Source organism: Melospiza melodia, chromosome 11 (assembly GCF_035770615.1).
Source record: "Melospiza melodia melodia isolate bMelMel2 chromosome 11, bMelMel2.pri, whole genome shotgun sequence".
Classification (NCBI taxonomy): domain Eukaryota; kingdom Metazoa; phylum Chordata; class Aves; order Passeriformes; family Passerellidae; genus Melospiza; species Melospiza melodia.
Window position 1 is genome coordinate 3,270,187 of NC_086204.1, and position 23,635 is coordinate 3,293,821.

The following is a 23,635-nucleotide window of genomic DNA, read 5'->3' on the forward strand; positions in this document are numbered from 1 at the left end:
CAACTGTAATATAAATAATTAGAAGCTGTTATTTGCTAAGGGAGAGAATTAGACCAAGAAAAGTAGATGTATTTGGCATAAGAACTCCGAGAAGATGAAAATGGTCATTCTTTACCAACTGTTGGTGAAAAACTAGGTTACTAAGTAGAAAGCAATAACAAAGGAGCTGTTCTGCCTTACCTGAGACTGGTGTCTGTGTAAGGCATGGCCACTAGCTGGGAATCTGCTTTGTCACTGAGGGAGCTCTGAAAAGGGGGAAAAAAGAAAAGGTGACACAAAGTGAAACCAATAAGCAATTCTGTGGTTTGCCACTACATTAAATACAACACACAGAATGGGGGGCAAAGGTTAATCAGCACGCTGCACCAGAAACGTGCATTTTTCCACTGAAACATGAGAAACTGAAATGGTCATCAATCAAGTTGGAAAAACAAAACCAGCAAGATTTTAATACAGCCAAATTTGAAGCCAACATTCAGAGACAAGAAAGGGAGCTTGGCATTATAGACAGCATTTCTAAACATTCTACCATTCTGCTCTGGACACAGGTGAGAAGGATCTCAAGTTTAGTACACAACACTTCTCTAGAATACTGCAGTCTTTCCTGCATTGTAATGCTCTGGACAACCGCCCGCCACAACATTGCTACATCTAACCAATTTAAATACTTTGAAAATTCATTGTCTTAATTTCAGCCTTAATGTAAGTATGCCATCTAGATAAAAGAGATTTTAAAGAATAAGAAATATGAGCACAAGTCTCATAATTCTGTAGTCGTACAAAAAAAAAAAATCCCTTTGGCAATAGTTTAAACAATAGAAATATTTCAACAAAACGAATCAGCTGTCACCCTTAACAGTGAGTCAGATGAATGTGCTGTAGAGGTTGTATTTCTCTCCACTGAGCAATTGCTTATCCTTACACAGAAGCCATAAAAAGTATAACAATTTATTTCATTTCAGAAAACGCTGAACATACTTTGACGGCTGCAAAAAGCAATTCAAAACCCCGCATCCAAGAGCACGAACGGAAGAACAAACCTGACAACGCAACAACCAACCAAACAGAGCAATTTAAGATGGGACGTGTTGGCTGCCCCTAATTGCAGGCACGGCGGCCACTTCTGTCTAAGACGCCGGGGGCACGTGAGGGAGAGTGCTCCGTGGAGTGGGTTTCTGCTGGCGTACCTGCGGGACCCGCGCTCGCTGCTGCTGCTGCTGGCTGTTGCTCAGGCGCCGCGACCGCGTGCGCTCCACCTCGTGCCTGTGCACCCATCCTCGCAGCTCGTGGGTCAGCCTAGGAGAGCACAGCGTCAGCACACACCGCACACAGCACTGGCACCGCGGTGCAGTGTTATGCAACAGTTTAGCCGCCACGGAGGTGATGCCTTGGGATTTTAGTTTGTGTGTTTCTCGTATATTTGTAATCCTGCAGTTCTTTAGCGTATATACACATACAGTGTTAGCTGCTGTCTTCACATTTTGGTCAGACATATCAATTCCTCTCTAGGCCTGGGAATCAAAGACACCTCCCTGCCTTAGGCCCTGAGAAACATAAACAAAAGTGAAGTGGGGGGGGTGCAAACTTGGGTTAAATTACTTCATTACCTGAACCTGTAATTGGAAGATTAACCCCCAATATGCAAATGGACCAAACATGCAAAAGTATGAAAATCCATGACTGTCATCCATTTTTGGGTGTAGGCCCTGGATGAGCTTTGACTGCCCAAGGTGTACCTATTGCAGGCCTTTAATAAATACCCTGCTTTTACTCTGTTAGTCTTGTCTAGCCTCTGTTCTAGGTGGCCACTACAAGGCATCATAGACACTGAAGATTACTATTATTTCACCTTATAATAAATTATTTTTAATACCACAGGAAGAAAATAAAATTTTAAGATTTATCTATAAAGTATTAGATTCACGGGTGTTCCCACATAAAATAGATGTGGAAACACCCATTCTTTTGTCCTTTCTTTTGCCCAACAAACAGTAATTTTGAAATTACAGGAAGGACCACTTAAATTTAAAATCAAAAGTTGATCAATTCAAGACAAATTATTGATTAAGGATAAATTTTGGCAAATAAATCTGAGAGAAAGGATGGACAAAGAGAATGAAGATAAGGTTAGTGACTCATATCTACGGAAAAAGTGGAGCTAAGTGTTTTCGAACAGTGAAAAAAGAACATCTGCAATGTCATGTTTAGACTGCTTCTAGCAGAAGCTGAAGAACCATCTTTTATATAACTCAGCTGGGAAAGGCTTTTAGCTGGACTTGATTTCCACATCATTAACACTTCTACATATGAAGTGACCTCTCTTTTAAGTCATGAAAACCCCCCAGACTATCAGAAAATTGTTATTTGGTTATTGCAAATGACCAGTGTGAAAACAGAGTGGTGAAAATCATTACTAAAAATCATGGAAACATTACAAAGATCCAAGTAGTCCTTATGACAGCAGGCATTGTGTGACCGCATTCATAGGGGTCCAAGGATGAGGGAAGAGATGAGGATCTGACTCTGTGTTTTAGAAGGCTTGATTTATTATTTTATGATATATATTACATTAAAACTATACTAAAAGAATAGAAGAAAGGATTTCATCAGAAGGCTGGCTAAGAATAGAAAAAGAAAGAATGATCACAAAGGTTTGTGGCTCTGCTCTCTGTCCGAGCCAGCTGACCATGATTGGCCATTAATTAGAAACAACCACATGATCCAATCACAGATTCACCTGTTGCATTCCACAGCAGCAGATAACCATTGTTTATATTTTGTTCCTGAGGCCTCTCAGCTTCTCAGGAGGAAAAACTCAAGGAAAGGATTTTTCATAAAACGTGTCTGTGACAGGGATTGGACAGTGCAGACACTCAGGAGACACTGGTCACGTACTGGATTAACACGATGAATGGACAACAGTATCATCCACAGCTGTCCAGCAGCACTCAGCCAACACAGAGTTGATGTATCAACCCCTAATAAACTGTAAATGCTCTCAACAGGTTGTTTTCTCACCTCAGTGACTCTGTCCTGTTGATCAGAGGCCGGCAGGGTGGTGGTGGTGGTGAAATATACAACAGTGGTTCTTCTGAGACTATCATTAGTGCTTTGTTATCAGATACAGAACGGTCATACCTGGGAAAAATCAACAAAAGCACAGCAAGAAATCCCTTAAAAAACTTTTTCATGACCCTTTGACCAAAGCCAGAGAATGAGCACTATCACCAGCAGACCCATGAATGTCACAGCTGCTCCTGTGAGACCTCTGAAACAGGTGAGTAACAATTCCTATCAAACATCCAATGTTCTTAGTCAATCCCTCAAAGGGGGCTGACAGCTCTCAGTGCAGGGCAGACAGATGAGCATTAGCAGATGTTGGATCTCTTCCAAGAAGGCCAGATATTGATAGAATATGTAGTCTGTAAAATATTCCTCATAGTATGCAAACTATGTGATGTCTGCAGACACAACTTTCTTTTTCATTCCAGAGCTGTGCAAGACTTGCTACAGAAATACTATTTATTATCCACTAAAACCATGCAGATAGAAAGACCATAACCTATGTAACAACTGAGCAGCCACAAACTATATTGTAACTGAATGGAGAGGATTTACATCTCTGTCTCCAGAAACTAGCTTAGTTTTGATAAGAAGTGAAAAGGAGCATGTATTTCTCAGTACAAAAACCCATAACATTCAGCAATTCCTGAGGGGTTAACTATTCATCACCAAATATCTAATGTAGGTTTCTCTCCTGACTGGTTATCAATGTAACAGCTGTAGTCCTCTTGATTTTGACAGACTTGTAGCTCCCGAACCTCAAATTCTTTCTGAAAATTCAGGTAATAAGAGCTTATGAAAGCCTTATTCATAATCCCCTTCCTTTCCCAGCTTTCTCTCCAACTTCATGTCCGCTCCTCTCTACTGCATCTAGGACTGATAAAGAATATGCAGCAAAAAGCTCACAGCTTGCCAAACCCAGGGAGAGGCAGAGAAAGAAAAGGAGGTACAGGCACGAGCACATCCTCCTGAGAGAACCACTCCACTCTTCTGTCCCACAGGTCATGGTCTGAAATGCAGCACGTAGGATACAAAGCCCTCACCATGGCTACAGCCTTAAAATGCTCCTGATTTATTGCCTTCTTTTTGCATGGCAAAATACATTAGGGCTTTCTGCACATCTGTGCCTGGCTTTGTTCAACCAGCCAAAACACTCTGCTGGAAAGGGACAGTCTAATAGGATAGATCTTGTAACGGGAAAACATGAGCTGTATTAGCCAGACTTCAATCTGGAGGCAATTATATGTTCACTTATGCACTGCATGCTGGAGATCTAGGAAGCCTGAAAGGCAGTATTGAATTAAATAATGGATAAGCACAGGGATGGACTCAGATGGACTTTTTAAAATGAAAAAGAGACTGCAAAGTGCATAGCGTGTTCTTACTTGTGAACTTCCCCAGTCTCCTCTGGAGCAACTAAGAAAACAAGTACTCCAGCATGAAAAGTAAGAAGAGATAGATAACATGACAGCTATCACAACTATGCAACCTAAAATATAGATCAGAGGAAAAAAGCAAACAGCTGAATTGAAGAAGGTCCTGGAAGTCTTGGCGACAAGCACTTGTGGATAAGCTCCCTTCCCTAACACCGTGCAGCACAGCCACGTGTACACTTCTGAAGCTCTACACATTGGGTACTCTGGGAGATAAAACATCATATTCATTTGAAAAGCAAACTGAGAAGCTTTCAAAACACTGTGCTTACAACTCAGGTACTCTGTAGAAGCAGCAAGAGCACTTGGCCAAAAAGGTGAGCAAGGCAGTGAGGGCTAAAAGCACCAGTGCCCTCTGCCACCCAAAATACATAAAAGGTTTTGATCTCACCTATTACTCTTCTCTGAAACAATGCCCTCAGGTATCTTCTGAGCAGTGCTGGACTCCTGGTGAGCTGAGAACTCCAGAAGATTTCTGGTCCGGTGGTTAGAACTCACAGTGGAATCTACTCCATTTGGATCCTTTTCAAATACACTGGAAAACACAATAAACATAGCAAAATGTATCACACACGTAAGAGCTCTGCAAGGCACTTTTCTGTAAGGCATTTAACACTCAGGTGGAGAAGTTTCTGGCTGCTGTTACATTACATGGATAAGGTTCATGTGGTATCTACTGTAAAAAACTGAGGTGTCACTGTAATATAATTGTTCAAAGCAGTAGTAGTCAGAAAAGAATTTCTGTTCTCTTTTTCAGTTTTAATTGATTGAAGGATTCAGATGCTCTAGTTTTCACATTCCCTCACACAAACTACACCTGCTGAAACTAAGAACACTCTGCTTGTAACCCAGGTCTACAGGGATAAGAAAATGATCTACAATCAAGTCAAAGCACGCCAAAACTTCAACTTCCATCAGCCTCAAAGTGCAATCTACACAGTTTATATGAATACAACATGTAAGGAAAACTTAGCTATCAAATTCCGTGCAGCTGCAAGCCTGGAATGTTATGCCAGACATCTACCAGGACCTAAATATGTTCAATTTTACTTGGATTTAGAACAACTGGCAGGGCCAACAGCCCCATGGGCAACAGGCCATGGTGCAGACACCCTGATCTGGTGTGTGCTGGCATGGACTGGAGGATCCTGGCCTGGAGGCTGCTCAGCCAGCCAGGAGTGTCTGTGCAGCCCTCCATGCAGAGAGAGCAGCACTGCACATGGGAACAGACAACCCCATCTTCAGAAGGGTGAGCTACAACTGAGAACTCTCAAAAGCACAGAAGCAATACTTCAGTTTCTCCTCTCCAGCAGCTGGCTTTCCTCTTTCATAACACAGTTGCTTCCTGAAATATGCATGTTTACAAACCCAAATCCTAACCTTCTTGGCTGCCAATGGCAGAGCATCACCAGCAGCAACAGAGTGAAAACATAAAAATGCAATGCAGCGCACTGACGAGATCTCTGCCATTCATGCTGATGGCAGTTCACAGGGTACATTTTAACTCATGCCCCACCCTCCTGTCCAGCAGACAAGTATTTCCTGGTTTTACATGGCATCACTTTGCAACAGGCAACAAATACAAATGGAGACAGGCAAAACCTAGCAAGGAGGGCAGAATAAATACTCCACAATTAAGCAGCAGGCAGACAAAATTGCCTAGAAATTCCTTCTCTTTTGCCAACACTTTTGCACTCCTATTAGCAGTGACCCTGTGAGCAACTGTGTCATGCTCTGAACCAGAGGAGTCAGGACAATCCTAGACTCAGGCCGATGTTGCTTTGACTGCCTCCTCTCCTCCAGGTTTCTAGGCGGCAGCACGGAATGAGGGCAGCAGAAATGCTACAGGCTCTGCTTTCACTTGTGCCAATGGGCAGAAAAGTACTTACAGTTTCCTTACTGCCTGTGTACAGTGTATCCAAATGTCTCATTGCTTCTCCTGCACAGAAAGCTGGATGGTTCATTCATTACCTCCTATTGGGCAACACCAGGCCTATCCAATTTTACAGAATCAATCCCCACTACCTACTAGGTTTTATGAGATCATATCTCTTCTCTGCCAATGAAAGCATGAGCACAACTGGCAGCATCTCAAGCCCAAGAACCAGAGAGCAAAACTAAGGCTGATGTTTAAACAGATGCCTCACATTCCTGTTGGAAGCCACTCACCTGTGAACTGCCCTTACTGTACTTAATCTGGAGTCATGACAGCTAGAAGTACATGGCACTTTATTCATTAGACCAAGAATATCCCTCAGAAGATCTGAAAGTTGTTAACTGTCCTGCAAATCCCTTCTCCACAGCCTGAAGTGTATCAGCCATCCAGTGGGCTGCTGGACCTCCTGGATCTGGTGTTTTAGCCTACCCTACTTCTCTTCTTTCCTATTCAAAATGACACACAGAACCAGAGAAACTGTCCACGTAATTAGTTAGTTAAAGCTGAGAAAAAAAATCTAAACAGAAGAACTGCAACAAACTGCTTTTTATCCATGATGCACTTCCTTCCTATTTGTCTCATTCTGCAAAAGCAGTTCTTGTTATTTCAGGTTCCAGCTTGGCGAGGTGAAGTGTCACATACAATTCATTCCTGCTGCAGCTCACCCTGAACTCCCAACAACAGAGACAAATCCAAACCAAGGATAAAGACACACACTGCACCACAAGCACAGCTAATCTTCCCTTCTGTGATTTAGTTGTTTTAGCTACACACCCATTCTAAACCACACACACCACATTTATTGCATCAGCTCTAGAAGAGAGGAAATGTTTATTTTCCCCTCTTCTCAAGCATAAAACATCTGTATCTTTTCATCAACTGAGCATGGGATGTTTCAACCTGAAAGAAGATACCTTCAAAAGCAAAAGGCAAAGAAGGAGGTGAACAGAGTATGCTTTGCCATCCTTACAAGCATAAACCACGGTGCCCACTTCTCACAATGTGAACACAAACTTGAGAACAAGATATGATACCAGGGTATTTTTCCCAATGCCCTTTCCTTTATCAGGATCGTTTATTTTTCTTTTGAAGCAGAGCTAGCAGCAATTTCTGCTATATAGGCCACTTTTGCACTCCCTCTTTCCCATTCTTTTTCTAGGACATTGCAAATGACTGTTCCTTCTCAATGTCTCAGAAAAAGGTATGTCTGAAGAAAAAGAAATATAAAAATCCCCTTTGTTGCTCCCCTGGTTTTGACCTGAAACCAAAATAACTTTAGTTCTGGATAAGGAAAAGCCCCACAAATTGAAATCCTGCCCCACTGTCACCTTCTAATTACTTGGGCAGTTTTGCTAATTTTGTTAGTTTTTTCCCCATCTGAACAGAAGATGTTGTTCTGATGTATCATTTCTTTCTCTTCTCTTCTCCCCAGAGGGAACACTAGTCAAGTTTGACTATAAATAGGGCTCCATCTTCAGGAAACAAATAGGAGAGGACATGCAGGTAATGGTCCATGTCCTCCAGTTTCTCCAAGTCCTTTCCGTGCCATGTGGGTACCTGAGGGCCTGAGACAGGGCACCAGAAATATTCCTCCTTCTTCATCTCAAATTAATATGGGGGAAAGGCATGACTTAGGAGCAAGGAATCCCTCCAAGCAGCTGGGATGATGATGGACCTGTCCTGCAGAGCTGCATCTGGAAACATCTGCCGACCTCAGGCGTGCTGAGCTTCACAAGTGCTAAGCAGAACAGCAACAATACAAGCAGCAACAGGAAGGGTCTACAGAACAGATCCCAGCACCACGACACTGAGGAGCAAGTAAATATTGGGCATTTAAAAGCATCAGGCAGAAGAGGCCAGCAAATGTGAAAAAGAAAGGTAGAAGATCCCATTCAGAGGGAAGAAAGTTTCAGAAAAACAGTATTTTCAACTAAGATACCAACAGTTAGTTTAAGAACTGGTTTAATATGACAGATGGCAAAAGCCTTGTCAGTTTTTTCATCCTGTTGAGCTACAAGATGAGAAGTTGGAAAAGGAAGAGCACTTTGGCATACCTGCTCTGTGCAAGTCCTGCTAACTGCAGGAACAGAGTCACTGCCCCACATTACAAGTAAAAAAAGACTGAAGCTGAGAATTGGCTTTACTGGGCAAGACAGTCTTTCAGAAGTTGGAATCTTTCCTTGGAATCTTTCTTGTTTAGCTCACTCACACACTTGGGGTGCCTAGCAAGGCTTTAGAGCCTGCATTTGGACGTCCCAGATACTGTGAGCATGAAAGGGTTTTCACAAGCCACAAACACCCTGTCCCAAGCTGGCTCAGCTCTTGGCTTGTTCAGATGCAAAACCAGATCCAAGGGAAAAAAGAAAGAACCACTAAATACTTCGTGCAGATGTTTGTTCCGACGTGTAGATAAATTTGATTATAAGAGGGAAAGAAAAGCAGCACTCCTGCCATGGTTTCTCCAGGCACCTGATATTTTAGCTGTATTTTTACTTCTTTGGTTTGAATGTCAGTTTGACAAATGTGAAAGCAAGTCTTGCCAGGAGCCCAAACTAAATTTCATTTGTGCTTCTGGCTGAACAAATCCTGTGCATTTCAAGTTTTGAATACTGACATTTAAGTTGTACAGTAACTTGTAGACGAAAGCCAATCGTGGTATCATAACAAAGAGTTTTCTGGGGACAGAACTCTGAGCATGAGCCGGGAAGTTTCCAACAAGCTAAAGTTGACATTGCAAGGAGACACCAACCAAAGACCTTGTCCTCTTCCTAACTGATTCCAGACAAGGCTGCCATAGTGCCAGACACTCTCTGGAAAGTATTTCTCCTTTCTACTCCCAATGAGTGCCCCATCTGCTGACAGCAAGGCTCTGCCTTCTCCTGAGGGCTGCTCCACAGCTGCCCTCCTCTGAGTGCTGGGCTGGAGAGAGCAGCCCAGCCTTCCTCCTCTGCACTGGAAGAGGAGGAAAGCAACCCAAAGAAGAGTTTTTGTATATTTTTGCTGTGTTTTGCATGCTTTAAATAGTAATTAATTTAAATAGCAAAATTTTAATAAAGCCTCTGGAAAGGAAGAAAACAGATATTGACACCCAGAGCACTTTTTTTTGCTTAGAAAACTCCGTACCATTATCTGGCCTTTATTGCCAAAGCTTGTGGCTGTCATCAGCAGAGGACAGAGGAAGGAATCCCTTCCTGCTCCCAGAGTTGTAGTTTGTAAGAAAACCAAAGATATCCAATTTTGTTCCAGCATCAGCTATCAAGAGAGGTATTGAAAGGTCTGGAACCTAGACCCATATCCAATTCTCTCAGCCTGTCCTTTTTCTCTCGATTTCTCCCTCTGTCTTCAAGGAGAAACTACAACACAAGACCAAAGGTGTGCTGCAGAAGCAGTTTTATACCTTTTGGCCATCTCCAACACAAATATACACTCAGCTCAGCACTGAAACATTTTCTTTCAGCGTCACAAACACCATATTAAGTTTCCTGTACTACAAGTGTTAAGATCCTCAAATGTCTTCTGATGCTTCTGCTATAACACCCAGAGGGCTTCATCTCTCCTTGACAGCCAGAAGCCATGGGCCTGCCTTACATAGCACTGTTTTATGCCTCATGCACTCAACTCACAGTTTGTTCTTCACATTTCACCAGTTCCTCTCTACTAGTGAGTAAGAAATTAATAGGCATTTGACTGTCATCATTTGTATGTAGGTTTACTATACACCACATCTAAGCCCATCAGCCTCCTGAAGACACATGAGAGGCTATCGAGGCTTGCAAAAAGCAGAAAACCAATCCTTTTCTATCCTGCAAACAAGTGCAAAAAAAGCCCATGAGTGGATGAACTGAGGCAAAGAAACTGACCCTGAAGTACAGCCCATGATCTGCAGTGAGGCTCTGAGCTGTCACCCTGAGTTTGGAAGTTCCACTCCTCCTGCAAGCCATCCGTGCCTCCAACCAACCTGCCCCACTTTGCTCTGGAACGGAGGCAGGAAGGAGCACACACAGAGTCCAGAAGAAATGTTAAGGAAACAAACTGATGTAAGGCCAAAAGAATGCTGTTTGAGCTGCTGGTCACTGCCCTTCATGTGGGGCAGGTGCCAGACTTCAGCCTACTCAGCACATGCGACTCAAGGGGACATTTGGGATGTTTCTGAACATACCATGTCACTGCTTGAGGTCACCTGCCAGGGCAGCACAGAGGACACTTCAGACCACGCCAGGACTTGGCCTGGCAGCTGTGGGTGGGATCTGCACTGACAGAGCCCAACACAAACACACAGCTCCCACACCTCTGCAGCAACACAGCACTTGCTGCAGGTGATGGTATGGGAACAAGATCAGCTCATTACCCACACAGAAAATGCTCCCTGCTGGCATTATTCCTCTAACTTGCCAACATCCCATCACTGAGCTATCCCTACACTCCTGCTGACCACACAACAGGTCTCTTTCTTTAATCAAAGAGTCCAGCATAAAGTCTCAAACAACAGCAAACTTGCACAACACCACTGCTGAATGCACCTCAGAATAATCCTGGTCTCCCACATGCTCAGGTAAGGGCACTAGACCACAGTGACACCAATACAGGTGTGCCCAATGGATGGTGCTGTCAGCAGCCCAAATCCTTCATGCTCCAAAAGCTCAGCAGATCCCAGCAGTGCTGACTAGCATGCTGCACACTGGGTGGGATGCTAATCTGGGTACTGCTATCAACGACTTGTATTTTCATTACTTTATCCTCACAAACAGAAGGTCATGGTAGCTTGCAAACTGAACAATCCTTGGGCAATTTCCTCATTTTTAGTAAAAGATGATTATTCTTAGCACTTCTGCATTTTTTTTCCTGTTTGTGCTACCAATTTAAGAAATTAAACACACCCCTAAGTCCTCCAGGAATCAAAAGTCACTGCTTCTTCATTTCAAATGACCAATCACTTCTCAGCCAGCCAGGCCAGTGTCTTTATTTGCAACTGCTCAGTGGATCTAAATTTTTAATAGATTATTCAGTTTCCAGGATAGTCCTGGAAAGTAGAGGAAAATCCATGAGGACACCCTGGAGAGGAGCTGCAATGACATCTCTGCTAAAGGCCAGCCATTCTACTGCAGCTGCCTGAGGTCAGTGAGACACAAGAGGTTTTGAAGCAACAGCAGCAGCTGTACTGAGCTACATCAATCACCACCTCACTCATCCTCCATCACAAATACTGCTCCCTGCATATCTTCAAGTCTGTTTTCCAGTTTGAAAGGGATTCCAGCCATACAGAGGTGGCCAACTTGTAAGGAAACACAAAATTTATAATAATACTAAAAAACCAGTATCACACCACCCTCTCAAACCTCCTGCTCCCATCTCTTTGCAAATCTGCCTTTCCTCCCTCCAACTTCACAGTTTTGTTTTCTGTCCACTACATAGCGAAAGTGGTAGTTAGGACACGTTCTGGCTGGCTGACGTCTCAATAAATGCTCAAAGATTGCCGCTAGGTGACAACCACCATGTGAGCTTATGCAGACTGATTATGGGGAAAGAAATAACTAGCTGAACACTTTTTATAGCCAAAAAGATAATGCTACAGCCACCAGCTTACATGCTTTGCTGCTTTACGGTCCCAAGAAGAGATGCAGAAAATTTATCTTTTGCATCTTCTGTGATTGTTCTTCTTTTCCTGCATTTTACATGTGACTTGGGTTATTTTCCTGCAAATATTTTACTATCACATGTAGGACTTGCATTAAATAAACCAAAACAAACATACAAGACAATTTATATTGAAATAAGAACAGGGAAGAGAATCAAAATAAAAATATTTCCAAAATAAATATAAGGATTGTTTAGACTAGAACATGTGCTTGGTTGCCATTCGTTTCAGCTTTGTTCGTGCTTGTTTAACACATTTTCAGATCTGTTTACTCTAAGGCATAGTCCAACACAAACGTGGAAATCAAAGGAGGAGAAAAAGGCATATAGGAGCTGAAATAATTTGAAAATGACCAGATTTGATGTGGTAAGTGCTAAAAAACCAGCACAGCTAATTAGATGTTTGTCAATGGCAGCAGCCAGCCATGTCTCAAGGATGCCATGGCAGCTGGGAGTGGGACCAACACCAGCTCCACAGAAAGCACACATGGAGGCAGGAGAGCCTGGCTCACAGGGACACCCAGCTCCAGATGCCCTGGTTCCAGCTCCCAGCCCTGCCTGTGTGCTCCCTGCCTTTAGCCCAAAGCTGCTGGGTGCCAGTTCCTGCCTTGCACCTCACAGAATGCAAGGCTGGGGCAAGAGGGTGATCTCAGTAATGAACTGAACCAAAATATACCCTCTTCCCTCCACACACCTCACCAATCACTCTCAAATAATAATAAAAGGAGGTTTTTGTATGCGTTGAATCCAAATCCAAATAACTCACTAAGATTACAGAATAGTTCACTGACACACAGATGGGAAATTCCTGGGCGCCTCTCTTTTAGTATAAAACACACAGATAAAAGAGAAACACTAACAGAATTTCTGCTAAATTAGTTCTGCTTTTAATAACTGAAAGCTTCAGTTTTCAATACAAAGCAGCAACAAACCCAAAGAGTTTAGTAACACAGAACTACCTAATGCAGAGTGACCACTAGCTCCCCACAAGCCCCTTTCACATCTTCAAATTGCACTGGCATTCAATTTCTACACAATTAGACTTGCATTCTTTTCTTAGAGATACCATGGTGCTGTGTCAAAGACTGAAGGATGTTCTGAAAGGCTTGTCAGTAATTAAGCAGATTGGGCAGCACTCTCCCTGCAGTATTTTCAAACAGATTTCTTGTGTCAACAGGCCAACTTCCCTACCAGACTTTCACCCCCACCCCCAAATTCCCAAGTTCAGCATTACAGATTACCCCCACGCTATCTGTCAGCATGAAAACCTGTGTCAGCAGAATAATTTTATCTGCTAAACTCGTTTGCCAAGGGCTGCCACATCCTGGACTGCTTTCCATAATCTTAAAACAGCAGAACGGCAGTCTCAGCATCCCCCACAAAACATTACAAACACCTCACCACACACACAGGCAACAAGACTTAAGACTGATTAAAAAAATTGTGTTAGTCGTTATTAGTGCAACACACATCCACTAATGCAGAGTAAACACAGATACACACAGAATGTGCAATCTGAGATCAGCCACCCATCCAGATGGGACTGCTCTGTGGGATGCTGAGCCCAAACACTGCACCTTCACTGATCCACTGCAGGCCATGGAGGCTCTGCAGGACTGCCTGCTCTTCAGCCTCACATCCCCAACCCTAAACAATCCAACTGTTTCTCTGCTTTCTCTGGTTTGACAGAAAGAGGTAACCTACACATCTGCCCTTTTGTTTTACCCCTAGTCTTCAAAAAATCCTACCACTTCCCACAAGAACTTGAAAAGCATCTTACAATAAAGCCAGCTAAGGGAATTTAAAAGTCTGCTACAGATTTTAGGGGGTGAATTTCCCATGATTTTGCTTTTTTGGATGTCACACTCTCTTTGCAACAGTTCATTGGTTTTAAGTAACAAAATATTCACTGCTGGTATGTTTGGATCAAAATATCCTGAGCCTAAATGCTGGCGCACCTCCATTCAGGTGTGTAAGTGAAATGATTTCTTACATAGAAAAATTGGCAACACGAGGTTTCAGAACATATTTACCTCCAGCTAACCACTGCATGGAAATTAGAGATTCCACAGTTAGCTAACTGGGGGGAAATAGTGTTTTTGCTGAACTATAAGCTAGCATGGATATTATCACAAAAAAAGTTACTTGTTTCTGTAAGAAATTGCAGGGACTGAAAAAAAAGGACATATATTGGAAGCTTCTGTTGTTAAGGACTAAGCAGAACAGCAATCCTGTCCTGTTCATGGAGCTGCCATTCAGTGACACCTTTATAAAAGGAAGAAAATGCGTATGGGAGGAGTGAAATCTAAAGAAATTGTCTGTATAGCTCATATTCCAGGTCTTCTAAAGAGTATTGCACAATCAAATATTCACACCACCTTGATACAGCCCAGCATTTTAATTGCAGTGTGAGCCTTTCTTCTGCTAGGGAGGACAAAAAACAGGAGGAGTAATTCCTTGCAAATTTGCAATTACATTTCTCTTCATTGCCTAAATCCAGTGCTGATGCAAACCACCTGGTTCAGGCACAGCAGTTACACTGGCATGCTCAGCTACTCTACAGGCCAGGAACAGTCAGACACCCAAGGATTTCTTCTTGCTTTATCTACTTTATTAAACATTAAACCTGTCAGAAAGTTAACCCTGTCACATTCCTATAGTTACTGAGTGCTGCAAAGACATGAACACAACATGACCTTCCAGACCACTCTGACAGCAGTGCCTTGCCATTGAGCTCAACACCTTGCTTATTTTTGGGGGTAGGGAAGATGCCACAAAACTTCAGAGCACTGTGGTAAAAGACTTTCCACCCACCTCTCTCTGTTCCCAAGCTTTTCATCGTGAACAAGAATTTCATGCATTCCATCATCTCACTGCAATGCAGACACAAGTACATTTCCCCCAGCTTTAGAAAGATGACTGGCTCTAGTAATTCTCAACCAGTGTCTATCTCAAGTGAATAGTAATGCTTCAAATGTAGATGGGATGTACAAATCAATCCCTTAGTATCTGGAAGATGACTTTTCTGCCTGATAGTCAAAAGTCACAATACAAATCCTAAATACACTAAGAAACGGTCTACCTTAACATCATCCATATCAAAGCAAAATTATCAGCTGTATTTTACTTCCTGATATAAACAATATTTGCAGTAAGTGCAAATACTTCAGAAGTAATTTCAGCTTTAGCAATTTTTCTAATACTAAAAATACAAACATCACTTTCTAAAAATTTATCACAGTCAGAAACAAAATCTTCCTCCGTATTTATCCCATTCCTTTAGTTTGACTGGGATTTTGAGGACAAATGCAGACACTGCTGACTGGGATCCTACTGAAATATTATGCCTTTGAAAAAGTGAACAGCTCAATCAAAAAGGTCTTTATGTTCCAAAGCAAGTTAAATAGACAGGTATGTGCAAGAAGTATTTCTTTTTATTCTCCTTTCTTCCACAGATTTCTTTATAAAGTGTCTGGCAAGTGATGTAGCTTTTCCCTGCTGTTCTCTGCCTTCTACACTCTACTGATAACAGTTCAAACAACTGAAGTTTCTGATTACCACTTCAACTAATTAAGGAGAGGGAACAACTTCTTCACCAGACCTGGGAGACAAGGCCTTACTCTGTAATGAGGGAGCTGGACACATCTTAAGAGTCAGGGCTGCAAGGCATGGAATATACAGCAGGGTTTCCTGAGTATTTTGAGCACTAAAGCAGCTTCAAGTCATAGCTACTGAAATTAGCACAGGTATGAGCAAGCAGATAAGCTCTCCAAGTCTGACTTTTTTTTTCCTAAAAGGATTCTAAACACAGTTCTTAATCTCTACAGGCATAAATGGAGCAGACAAACTGCTGAGTGCTGGCACTGAAAAACAAAATGCCAAACCAGAAGAAATGAGATGTAAAAGATCCAGCCCTTATTGCCAGAAGGATTCCAGAAGAGGAAACATTATACAGATGCATCTTCCCCTAAGCAGGAGGAGAATAAATGACAGATTTCAGATTTCAAGCTCAAGGCTTTAAAACACAACACTGGCTATTATTAATGATTCAAACAAAAATCTCAGGACAGGAAACTTGCCAGGCAAAGAGGAATTTCTAAGCAGCTTACCTCAATGGACCATAATTCAACATTATAAAGGCCAGTATCACCATCACACAGAGTGTCCTTCTCTTCGGAGATGATACTTTGAGCTTCTGGTTCTAGACACAGAAAACAGAAGACACTGAGTAGAAGACAGGTACACATATGCAGGGGTATATCAGAAGCCAAGTACATACACCAAATTATATTTGATTTTTAGATTTATACTTGCCTAATTATGTGTGAATACGTTCCTGACCTACTTCAAAACAAAACTTTGGTTTAAACATTATGATCAGCTTCTTTCCAGTGAAATATGCAGAAGCATCATGAAGTAAAGAATGAAAAGTCTAACAGATAATGTGTCAGCTATCCTGACCTAGAGTTGGTGAAAATCATGCTTGGACCGGGATGCTGAGCTAGAAACCCTCAAAGGTCTTACAGTCAATATTTCCCCAACTCTGTTGTAGCGCCTTCCACCTGAACAACTGTCTTCATATGAAATCAGACTTTCACCACAATCTCCTACCTCTAGTACCACTTCATCCAGCTGCCTCTTCAGCGTGCTGTTTTCTTTCTTGAGTTTCTCATTCTCCAGCAGGGCTGCCTCCAGCCTGGCCTCCAGTCCCAACATGTATTCCTTCTTTTTCTTGCGTGACTGAAAGGCTGACTCACGGTTTTTAATCATGCGCTGCTGTCGCCTCAAGACATTGACCTGAACACACAATACACAGGCTGTTAACAATCCACAAGTTAAAACTGTCTCCATTCCACACAGAATTTCTGCTTCTCTGCTCTGTCAGAGGTCTGCACAGATAGCTTCCCATACTCTGCTTCAAATGACCTGGAATGGTCAGCACAGAGGCACCTCAGGATCATGGTACACCTAAGGAAAAAACAGGTCCTGAACTGCCTCTGTTTTCTTCTGTATTCTCAACATTCTATATGCAGGGGTCATCAAACATATACTCAAGTTTGATTTGATCAATCACATCACAAGACAGAAAAGAACTTATCTTCAGGTCTGCAAGGCAGCAAGAATGTCTTTTACCTTGACTTCTCCCTGCACCATTTTACAGCCTACAATCATCTGCTACATTCAGGCTACAGTCATCTGCTTTCCTAACAGAAAATTTCTAGGGTTTTTCAGTCTGTTCTGTATGGAAGTCATTTCCATACTGATTACACCTGCTTCTGTACCTTTATCACCTATGCTACACAGTTTTTGAGATTTTGAATAGTGTTGCTGATCTCAGATTGCACATTCCGTGTGTATCAAGCACTCACACGGCAGTTTAAATGCACTCTCTGGGTGCATCTACACTAACATCTTAATTCAGATCAGGAGTGTGGCTTGGGTTCACATTTCCTGACTGTCCCACTAAAAGTGCTTTGCTTCACATCACAGACCAGTCTCTGAGAGCACACCAACTGGATTCCTTCGGGATGAAGCTCAACCAGCAAACATGCTCCAGGAGAGCACATAATTCATTCTAACCACTAGCAGGCATTCAGTCTGCAAGACCAGACTGGGACAGCTCAAAGCAACCCCTCCCCATCCTCCAACAATCCTGATGACTGATTTTTTTTCCCATGCAGGAACACTCCATCATCTTTTACCACTTAGTCATTTTGTGGCTTGCACTGAATGGGACGACCCAGACCAAAAGCATCTTGCTGCCGACAAGGATAACAACGATGAATACTGCAGAACTATACAAAAAATACTTGAAATCCTAAGTTTAAACACTAGATTGTTGATTTCCTTTCACTCACAGATTAGCAACAGTGTTTTCATTAGGAAGAGAAGAATTCCATCACATTTTTAAGCTGCAATGGGATGTGCCTCAATGACGATTACACTGACAGATTTCTGAATGATCCATCTTACATAGACCTGAATATCCTTCAGCACCTACCAGCAAAGGCTCTGGTGTAATCTGTATCTCCCAGAGCAGGAACATTAAAGAAAAAAGATGAGAACTATTCCAGAAGTATTATTCTAGGGAAATAGTATAATCTGTCACAGAACAGTAACATTAACTAACTCAGATTTTGAGTCCGGCTATGCAAAAAACCTTAACCAAAGCTTTTCAAATCTCTCTTTGTATCTACCTGCACACAGACAATATGCTGTTCTAGGGCACTGGCATCTTCAACAAAAAGTGGCCACAAGCTGTTTGAAGAACCATTCTTCTTGATGCTGCAGTTTGGTGACAAAGATGAAGAAAATGTGTTACAGTGCATTAATGTTCTGGGTTGCCTCCATGTTGGTCTAATTGCTTTTTATAAAGATCATTTATTATATATCTAGCCTGCTTTCACCAACCAAAGTCCATGACAGTGAAGCTGTTTGTACTTAATCCAGTTTCTCTCTTTAGCATGGGGTGGAGAAGGAAAAGATTTTAACATATTTTCATTAACACTAAGCTTTGTCTTGAATTTTTAAGTACAACATTTAACATAAAAAAGCTTCTGCAGACATATAAAAACTGGACCAAAAAAAAGATTCAGGCTAGCCAAGAACTGCAGCGTACAGAACACACCAGTCTGGGGCCAGGATCACTTAAACTGTTCAGAGATGAAAAAACAAGGCATGAGTTCATGCAGCAGCTTTGGCTCAAGTTGTGTGCTATTCCAAACAAGGAGTTACATTCCCCTTTCAAAACAGACATTCTGCATTTTGAACTCAGAAAAAACCCAATTGTTTTCATCCATTCTTGTTTACAGACCTGCTCAGGATTATTCATTACTGGACAGCTTTTAATTACATGTCTGGAACCTCTGGCAAATCTACATGCTTCCCTGAAGAAAATAAGGTGTTAGAGCACCAGTGCAGTGGCTCTATACTAAAAGTACATCCTAACATACATCTGTCACTGTTTCAGACACTGCCATCTACATTTTATATAATGTGTCACTTATCCGGACTGGTCTACTTTACTTACAGTTGCCCAAATGCTGTGAGGAACAGCAACTTTCCCCAGCTGATTCCAGGTACTCTGTGCAGTAGCTGCATTTCAGTATATGCCTCACCAACTACATTTTGACTAATTTTTAAGCCCTGCTGAAATGAAATCCAGTATTTGTGTCCCTAAGTTGTTTTGTTTTAATTTACAATCCTTAAACAGCTTAAGGTCTTTCTTGGTCAGCCCTCCAGGTCTTGCCTGGCTTTTCTCAGGGAATATGCCACAACTGCACACCCAATCCCAACTAAATGTGATGCAGGAAATGGAAAGAGCTGTGTGAAAGTGCTACAGGAATGCTGAACCTGGAAGCAGTATGGTAATCAGCATCACACAGCTGGCCTAGCACCAAGGTAAATATGCCCCCTGCCCGAGCATTTTGATACTCAGGAGGGAAAGAAAGTAATTTATAATGTCAGTCTGCTTCAGCAACATTGCTTTACACAAATGCTGAACCAAGATAAAAGGTAGCAAACAGCTCTGCTAACTTCTTTTACAGCCTCCAACTTTTAAAATTGTATCGTATTAATGTTCCACTCAAGATAGCAACTCCTGGTTCTAAGGAAACACAGACCATAGAGGGAGAACTTGGCCTTAAAAACAATCAGTAATTAGTGATGCAACTTCTGCTTTCTAGCTTTGAAAACCACACCACCACTAGCAGAGACACACACAAAAACGCTGTAAATATGGAGAACTGGCAGGTTCATTGCAAAGCCTTGCTTTAAAGAGCACTAACCAGATTCAGATTGTCCTCTATCTTCAGAGGTTTTACAGAGTCATGCATTTTACAAATAAACACCGCTACCTCCCTTTACTTCCAAAGAAAACTCAGTTATGAGCAAAATTTAACCTCCCTTCCAACACAAGCTGTACTTCTAGAAGCAAGAATGTCTCTCATACTCTGAAGTGTTTTTGTACATGTGCTGGGAAAGTTGACAAAGAGCTGAAAGTACAAACCATTCAATGCAGCATTAGCTGGCTTCTTACCTCAGCTTATGAAAGCTACTGTCTGAAGATGCATCTTTGATTGCAGGAATACAGGACATATGCAAGTTTTTTTTTGTTCTAATGGAAGTTCTGGGTTTTGTCTCTAACTTAACAGAACACAACTTGCTTAATGAGTTTATGTCACACAAATATTACATAATGTACAGCACAGAAATGAGGATTCTTCAAATAGAAATCCACACTTATGCTGAAGTTATTTTGCATAATTAATCTTTTCTAGGTTTTCTGTATTCTGGCACTTCCTTCATGGCTGGTGGGCTGCACGTGTGCCACCAGGACACACGGGGCCTAACACCTACAGCCAGCCATCAGCTCATCCCAGTGTAATCCACTGGCAGTCTGAATGTTAAGCTAACAGTTTATCCCTCCTAAGCCCAAAAGAAAGTCCTGCAGCGTTTCTTTTTATCCTGCAACATTTGCTTAGATTAGGAAACAATAACACGTGTTGCAGAGCTCAAATGGCAGTTCCCTCTGTGCAGCCCTGAGCGCCACATACAGTGTCCAAGGCAATCGGGAGATGTTTTAACCCTGCTGGCCCCAGCTGAATCCCAAAACATTTGTTTCTTCTCAAAGCACTTTTTCACAGTATGTGCCAAAGAACAGCTACAACTGTTTTTTCATGTTGTAACAAACACAGGTAAGACGTGCAGCATTTCACAAGTCTTAAAAATATTTCCCTAAAATGGCTTTGTGTGGAAATACCAACACAACCACCCCTGGAAACCAACACCTGCTTGGTACCCCAGCTACACATTTGACTCCTGATGTCGTGGATATGGATATGTATATGGAATATGATGACAATGAGGGGGCTTTGTCAATTAACCCTTACATTCAGACAATGGCAAGGTGCCATGCTAGCCCTGCTTACAGGGAGTCACAAATCTAGTGACTGCAGGTCATTGATTTGTGGTCCCTCGACTTAACTTTGCATGATGGGCAATTATCATTAAAAAATGCAGCACACTTAAGTGCCCTGCCTACTACAGACCTTTGCTTTCTGCACTTTGAATATCAAGTTTCCACTGTACTCTGGCTGCTAAACCATTGGTAGCACAATATTTTCATTACAAAACGCAGCCCACACACAAAAATGATTAGTGAGGAAAAGTTACCATCAAGCCTGAGTGGCAATCCCAGACACCAGGAAATACAGCAACATCCCTCCAAAGAAGCTGAAGGAACAGGCTTCCCACTGCTTTTGGGAAACAGTGATCTGCACTGCTAATAAGCAGGTGCCTATACAGCAAAATTCCACGTGTTTTCACCAGTGTTTTCTCCCTTACACTGAGATGTGATAGGACCCTCAGCTCACAACTGTTCTTGGAATACCCCGCTGGGGAACGACAGAGTTTTGACATCACCAACAAGAAGCTTTGGTCTGTTCTACAAGCATGTCTTCTTTGGACAACAAAATGCAATCAAAGCAGTTCCAAGTTACTAGGAGCTAAATCAAGTTAACACCCAGCTTGCTAGCTGGTTAAGATGTCAGAGCTGAAGGGGAAAAAAAGCCCACACACATCTCAAAAACTACACTTTACACCTACTGCTTACTGTGAGCTACTACTGAAAAACTTACTTATTCACATTATAATTGTTGAGAGCTTAGCCCTCTTCTTCTCATTCAATAAATGACCAAAAGGGAGCCTGAAGAGACTAGGATCATATGGAACACAGTAACTGAAGTTTCTAAAAGTTATTAGTAAAATCTGGAGAGATAAATGGGTATGGAAAGAGAATGAGGCATTGAAATTTCCAATTCACCTGCTTCCAAAGAAATGTTTTTACTATATGGATGAGAAAAGTCATTTAGCACTAACCAAAAACCAGATCTATCAAATTTTCCTGTATATAAGAGAGGTCCAGCCACTGAGAACTTGCACTTGAGAAGACAAGTTACAGTAAATATCAATCAGCACTGTCTTCTGCCACTACACTTGCACACCTGGTCTGCAGCTCCAGGCAGGCCAGCAGACATTTAGCTGTTCCTCCCTGTTCTGTGCCAAGCTGCTGAATTCCCTGCTTACAGTTGGAAATCCTACTGAGGGTTTTCCTGAGACTCTAAAGGGACCATTAGGCCCCACATGCAGGTAACTGCAAGAGGTGCACAAGCCTTGGCTAGCAGCTGTCAAGAGTCAGAACTTACATCCAGCCCCATGGCCGGGGAGCTGCTCTGGAGCAAGGGCTTTGTCACTGGGATTTTGCCGCTGCTGGAGCCGTTCCCAGCAGCTGGAGACAGAGCCTTCACCGTGTGGTTCTGAAGTGCTGGGGCCCCTCCAGTGACTGCAATGACTGGCTGGGAGGCAGGAAGCACCCCAGAAGCCTGGAGCTGTACCACAGCAGGCTGGGGCAGCACCACAGATGGACCTGGAACACAAGAACAGCAGCGCTCAGCATGGATGGAATGGATTTATACATCACCACTTTGCAGGGGCATACTGCTATCCTCTCCTGCCCTGCACAGCTGATCTCAAATCCATTAGTATATTGCACAGAACAGGAATGGAAAGAAGTTATTCCGAAGTTTACAAGACTCTTAATCCATCTTGCAAATCAAAACTACAGACATTAAAGGAATCCAATAAACCAAGCTCTGTCTCAAAAGCTCTTCAAAGTTAATAAAATTCAACACTTGTTATATACATTACTCAGTATTGCTAATACTTGAAGCACGCTGAACAACCTTTTCACAGAATTTAGCCAACTTTCCTCAATCCTTCTTCTCCCTTTTGTCCATAAGTACTTTATTGCTGTATTCAATGGAAAACTTACAACACCGAAGTGACTCAAGCAACACAGATCAATTCAAACTAGCAGCGAGATGGAAGATGAACAAAAAAGAGCAATGCAAGTTATGCTTTCAAAACTTATGCTGAAGCTTCAATTCACACTAAGACCATTTTTTTAGAAAAATGTCTTATGCATGAGAGTTTATACACAAGTTGAATTGAGCTTAAAGAAAAGCCGGCAGAAAAAATGAGGTAATTTTGACAGTTTGAAATGGAATTAAAAACAGTCACTTCCAACAAATTTCAGTCCAACAACTACATTTAACTCAAGCAGGTGCTTGAGTAATATTCTGCTGTCTGAAAACACATGAATGTCTCCCTAATCCTTTGTAACAGGATGACCTCGCCAGCTTTCAGAAAGAGCACATTCCAGCTGAGCATTCCAACCAAAATGCTCGACAATGGATTACAGCACTTATCCAGCCTTCTGGAAGGTGAAAAGTGAAGTAATTTACCTAGGGCCAAGATCTTATGTATGGGGTTAAACTAGACCTTTTTTTTTTTTGCAGGCACAATCTCAAAGACATGATAACTTAGTACAACCCTGTTTAAGAATCTTAAATGATGAATTTGAGATTTTTTCAATTATTTTTTTGTGTATAAAAGAGATAATGCTCTAAAACCAAGCTTTTGCCTTTAAGCGTTTATAAAAGGGGCTGTGAAAATAACATTTCTCATGCTTCTTTTAAGATAATGGCATATTTCAAACTGGCACTTCCAA

The 23,635-nt window shown here is 42.1% G+C and overlaps 1 protein-coding gene across 2 annotated transcripts in view; it reads right to left on the reverse strand.

Moving 5' to 3' along the window:
• ATF6 (activating transcription factor 6) overlaps window positions 1–23,635 on the reverse strand; it is a 74,011-nt gene that overhangs the window by 45,459 nt on the left and 4,917 nt on the right. For both annotated transcript variants that reach the window (XM_063165333.1, XM_063165332.1), the window contains exons 7-13: window positions 22,272–22,492; window positions 16,678–16,863; window positions 16,176–16,267; window positions 4,888–5,031; window positions 3,019–3,138; window positions 1,188–1,296; window positions 181–245 (exon numbers count right to left, since the gene is read on the reverse strand). In XM_063165333.1, coding sequence (XP_063021403.1) covers window positions 181–245; window positions 1,188–1,296; window positions 3,019–3,138; window positions 4,888–5,031; window positions 16,176–16,267; window positions 16,678–16,863; window positions 22,272–22,492 — 937 coding nt within the window. The remainder of the gene's footprint in view (window positions 1–180; window positions 246–1,187; window positions 1,297–3,018; window positions 3,139–4,887; window positions 5,032–16,175; window positions 16,268–16,677; window positions 16,864–22,271; window positions 22,493–23,635) is intronic.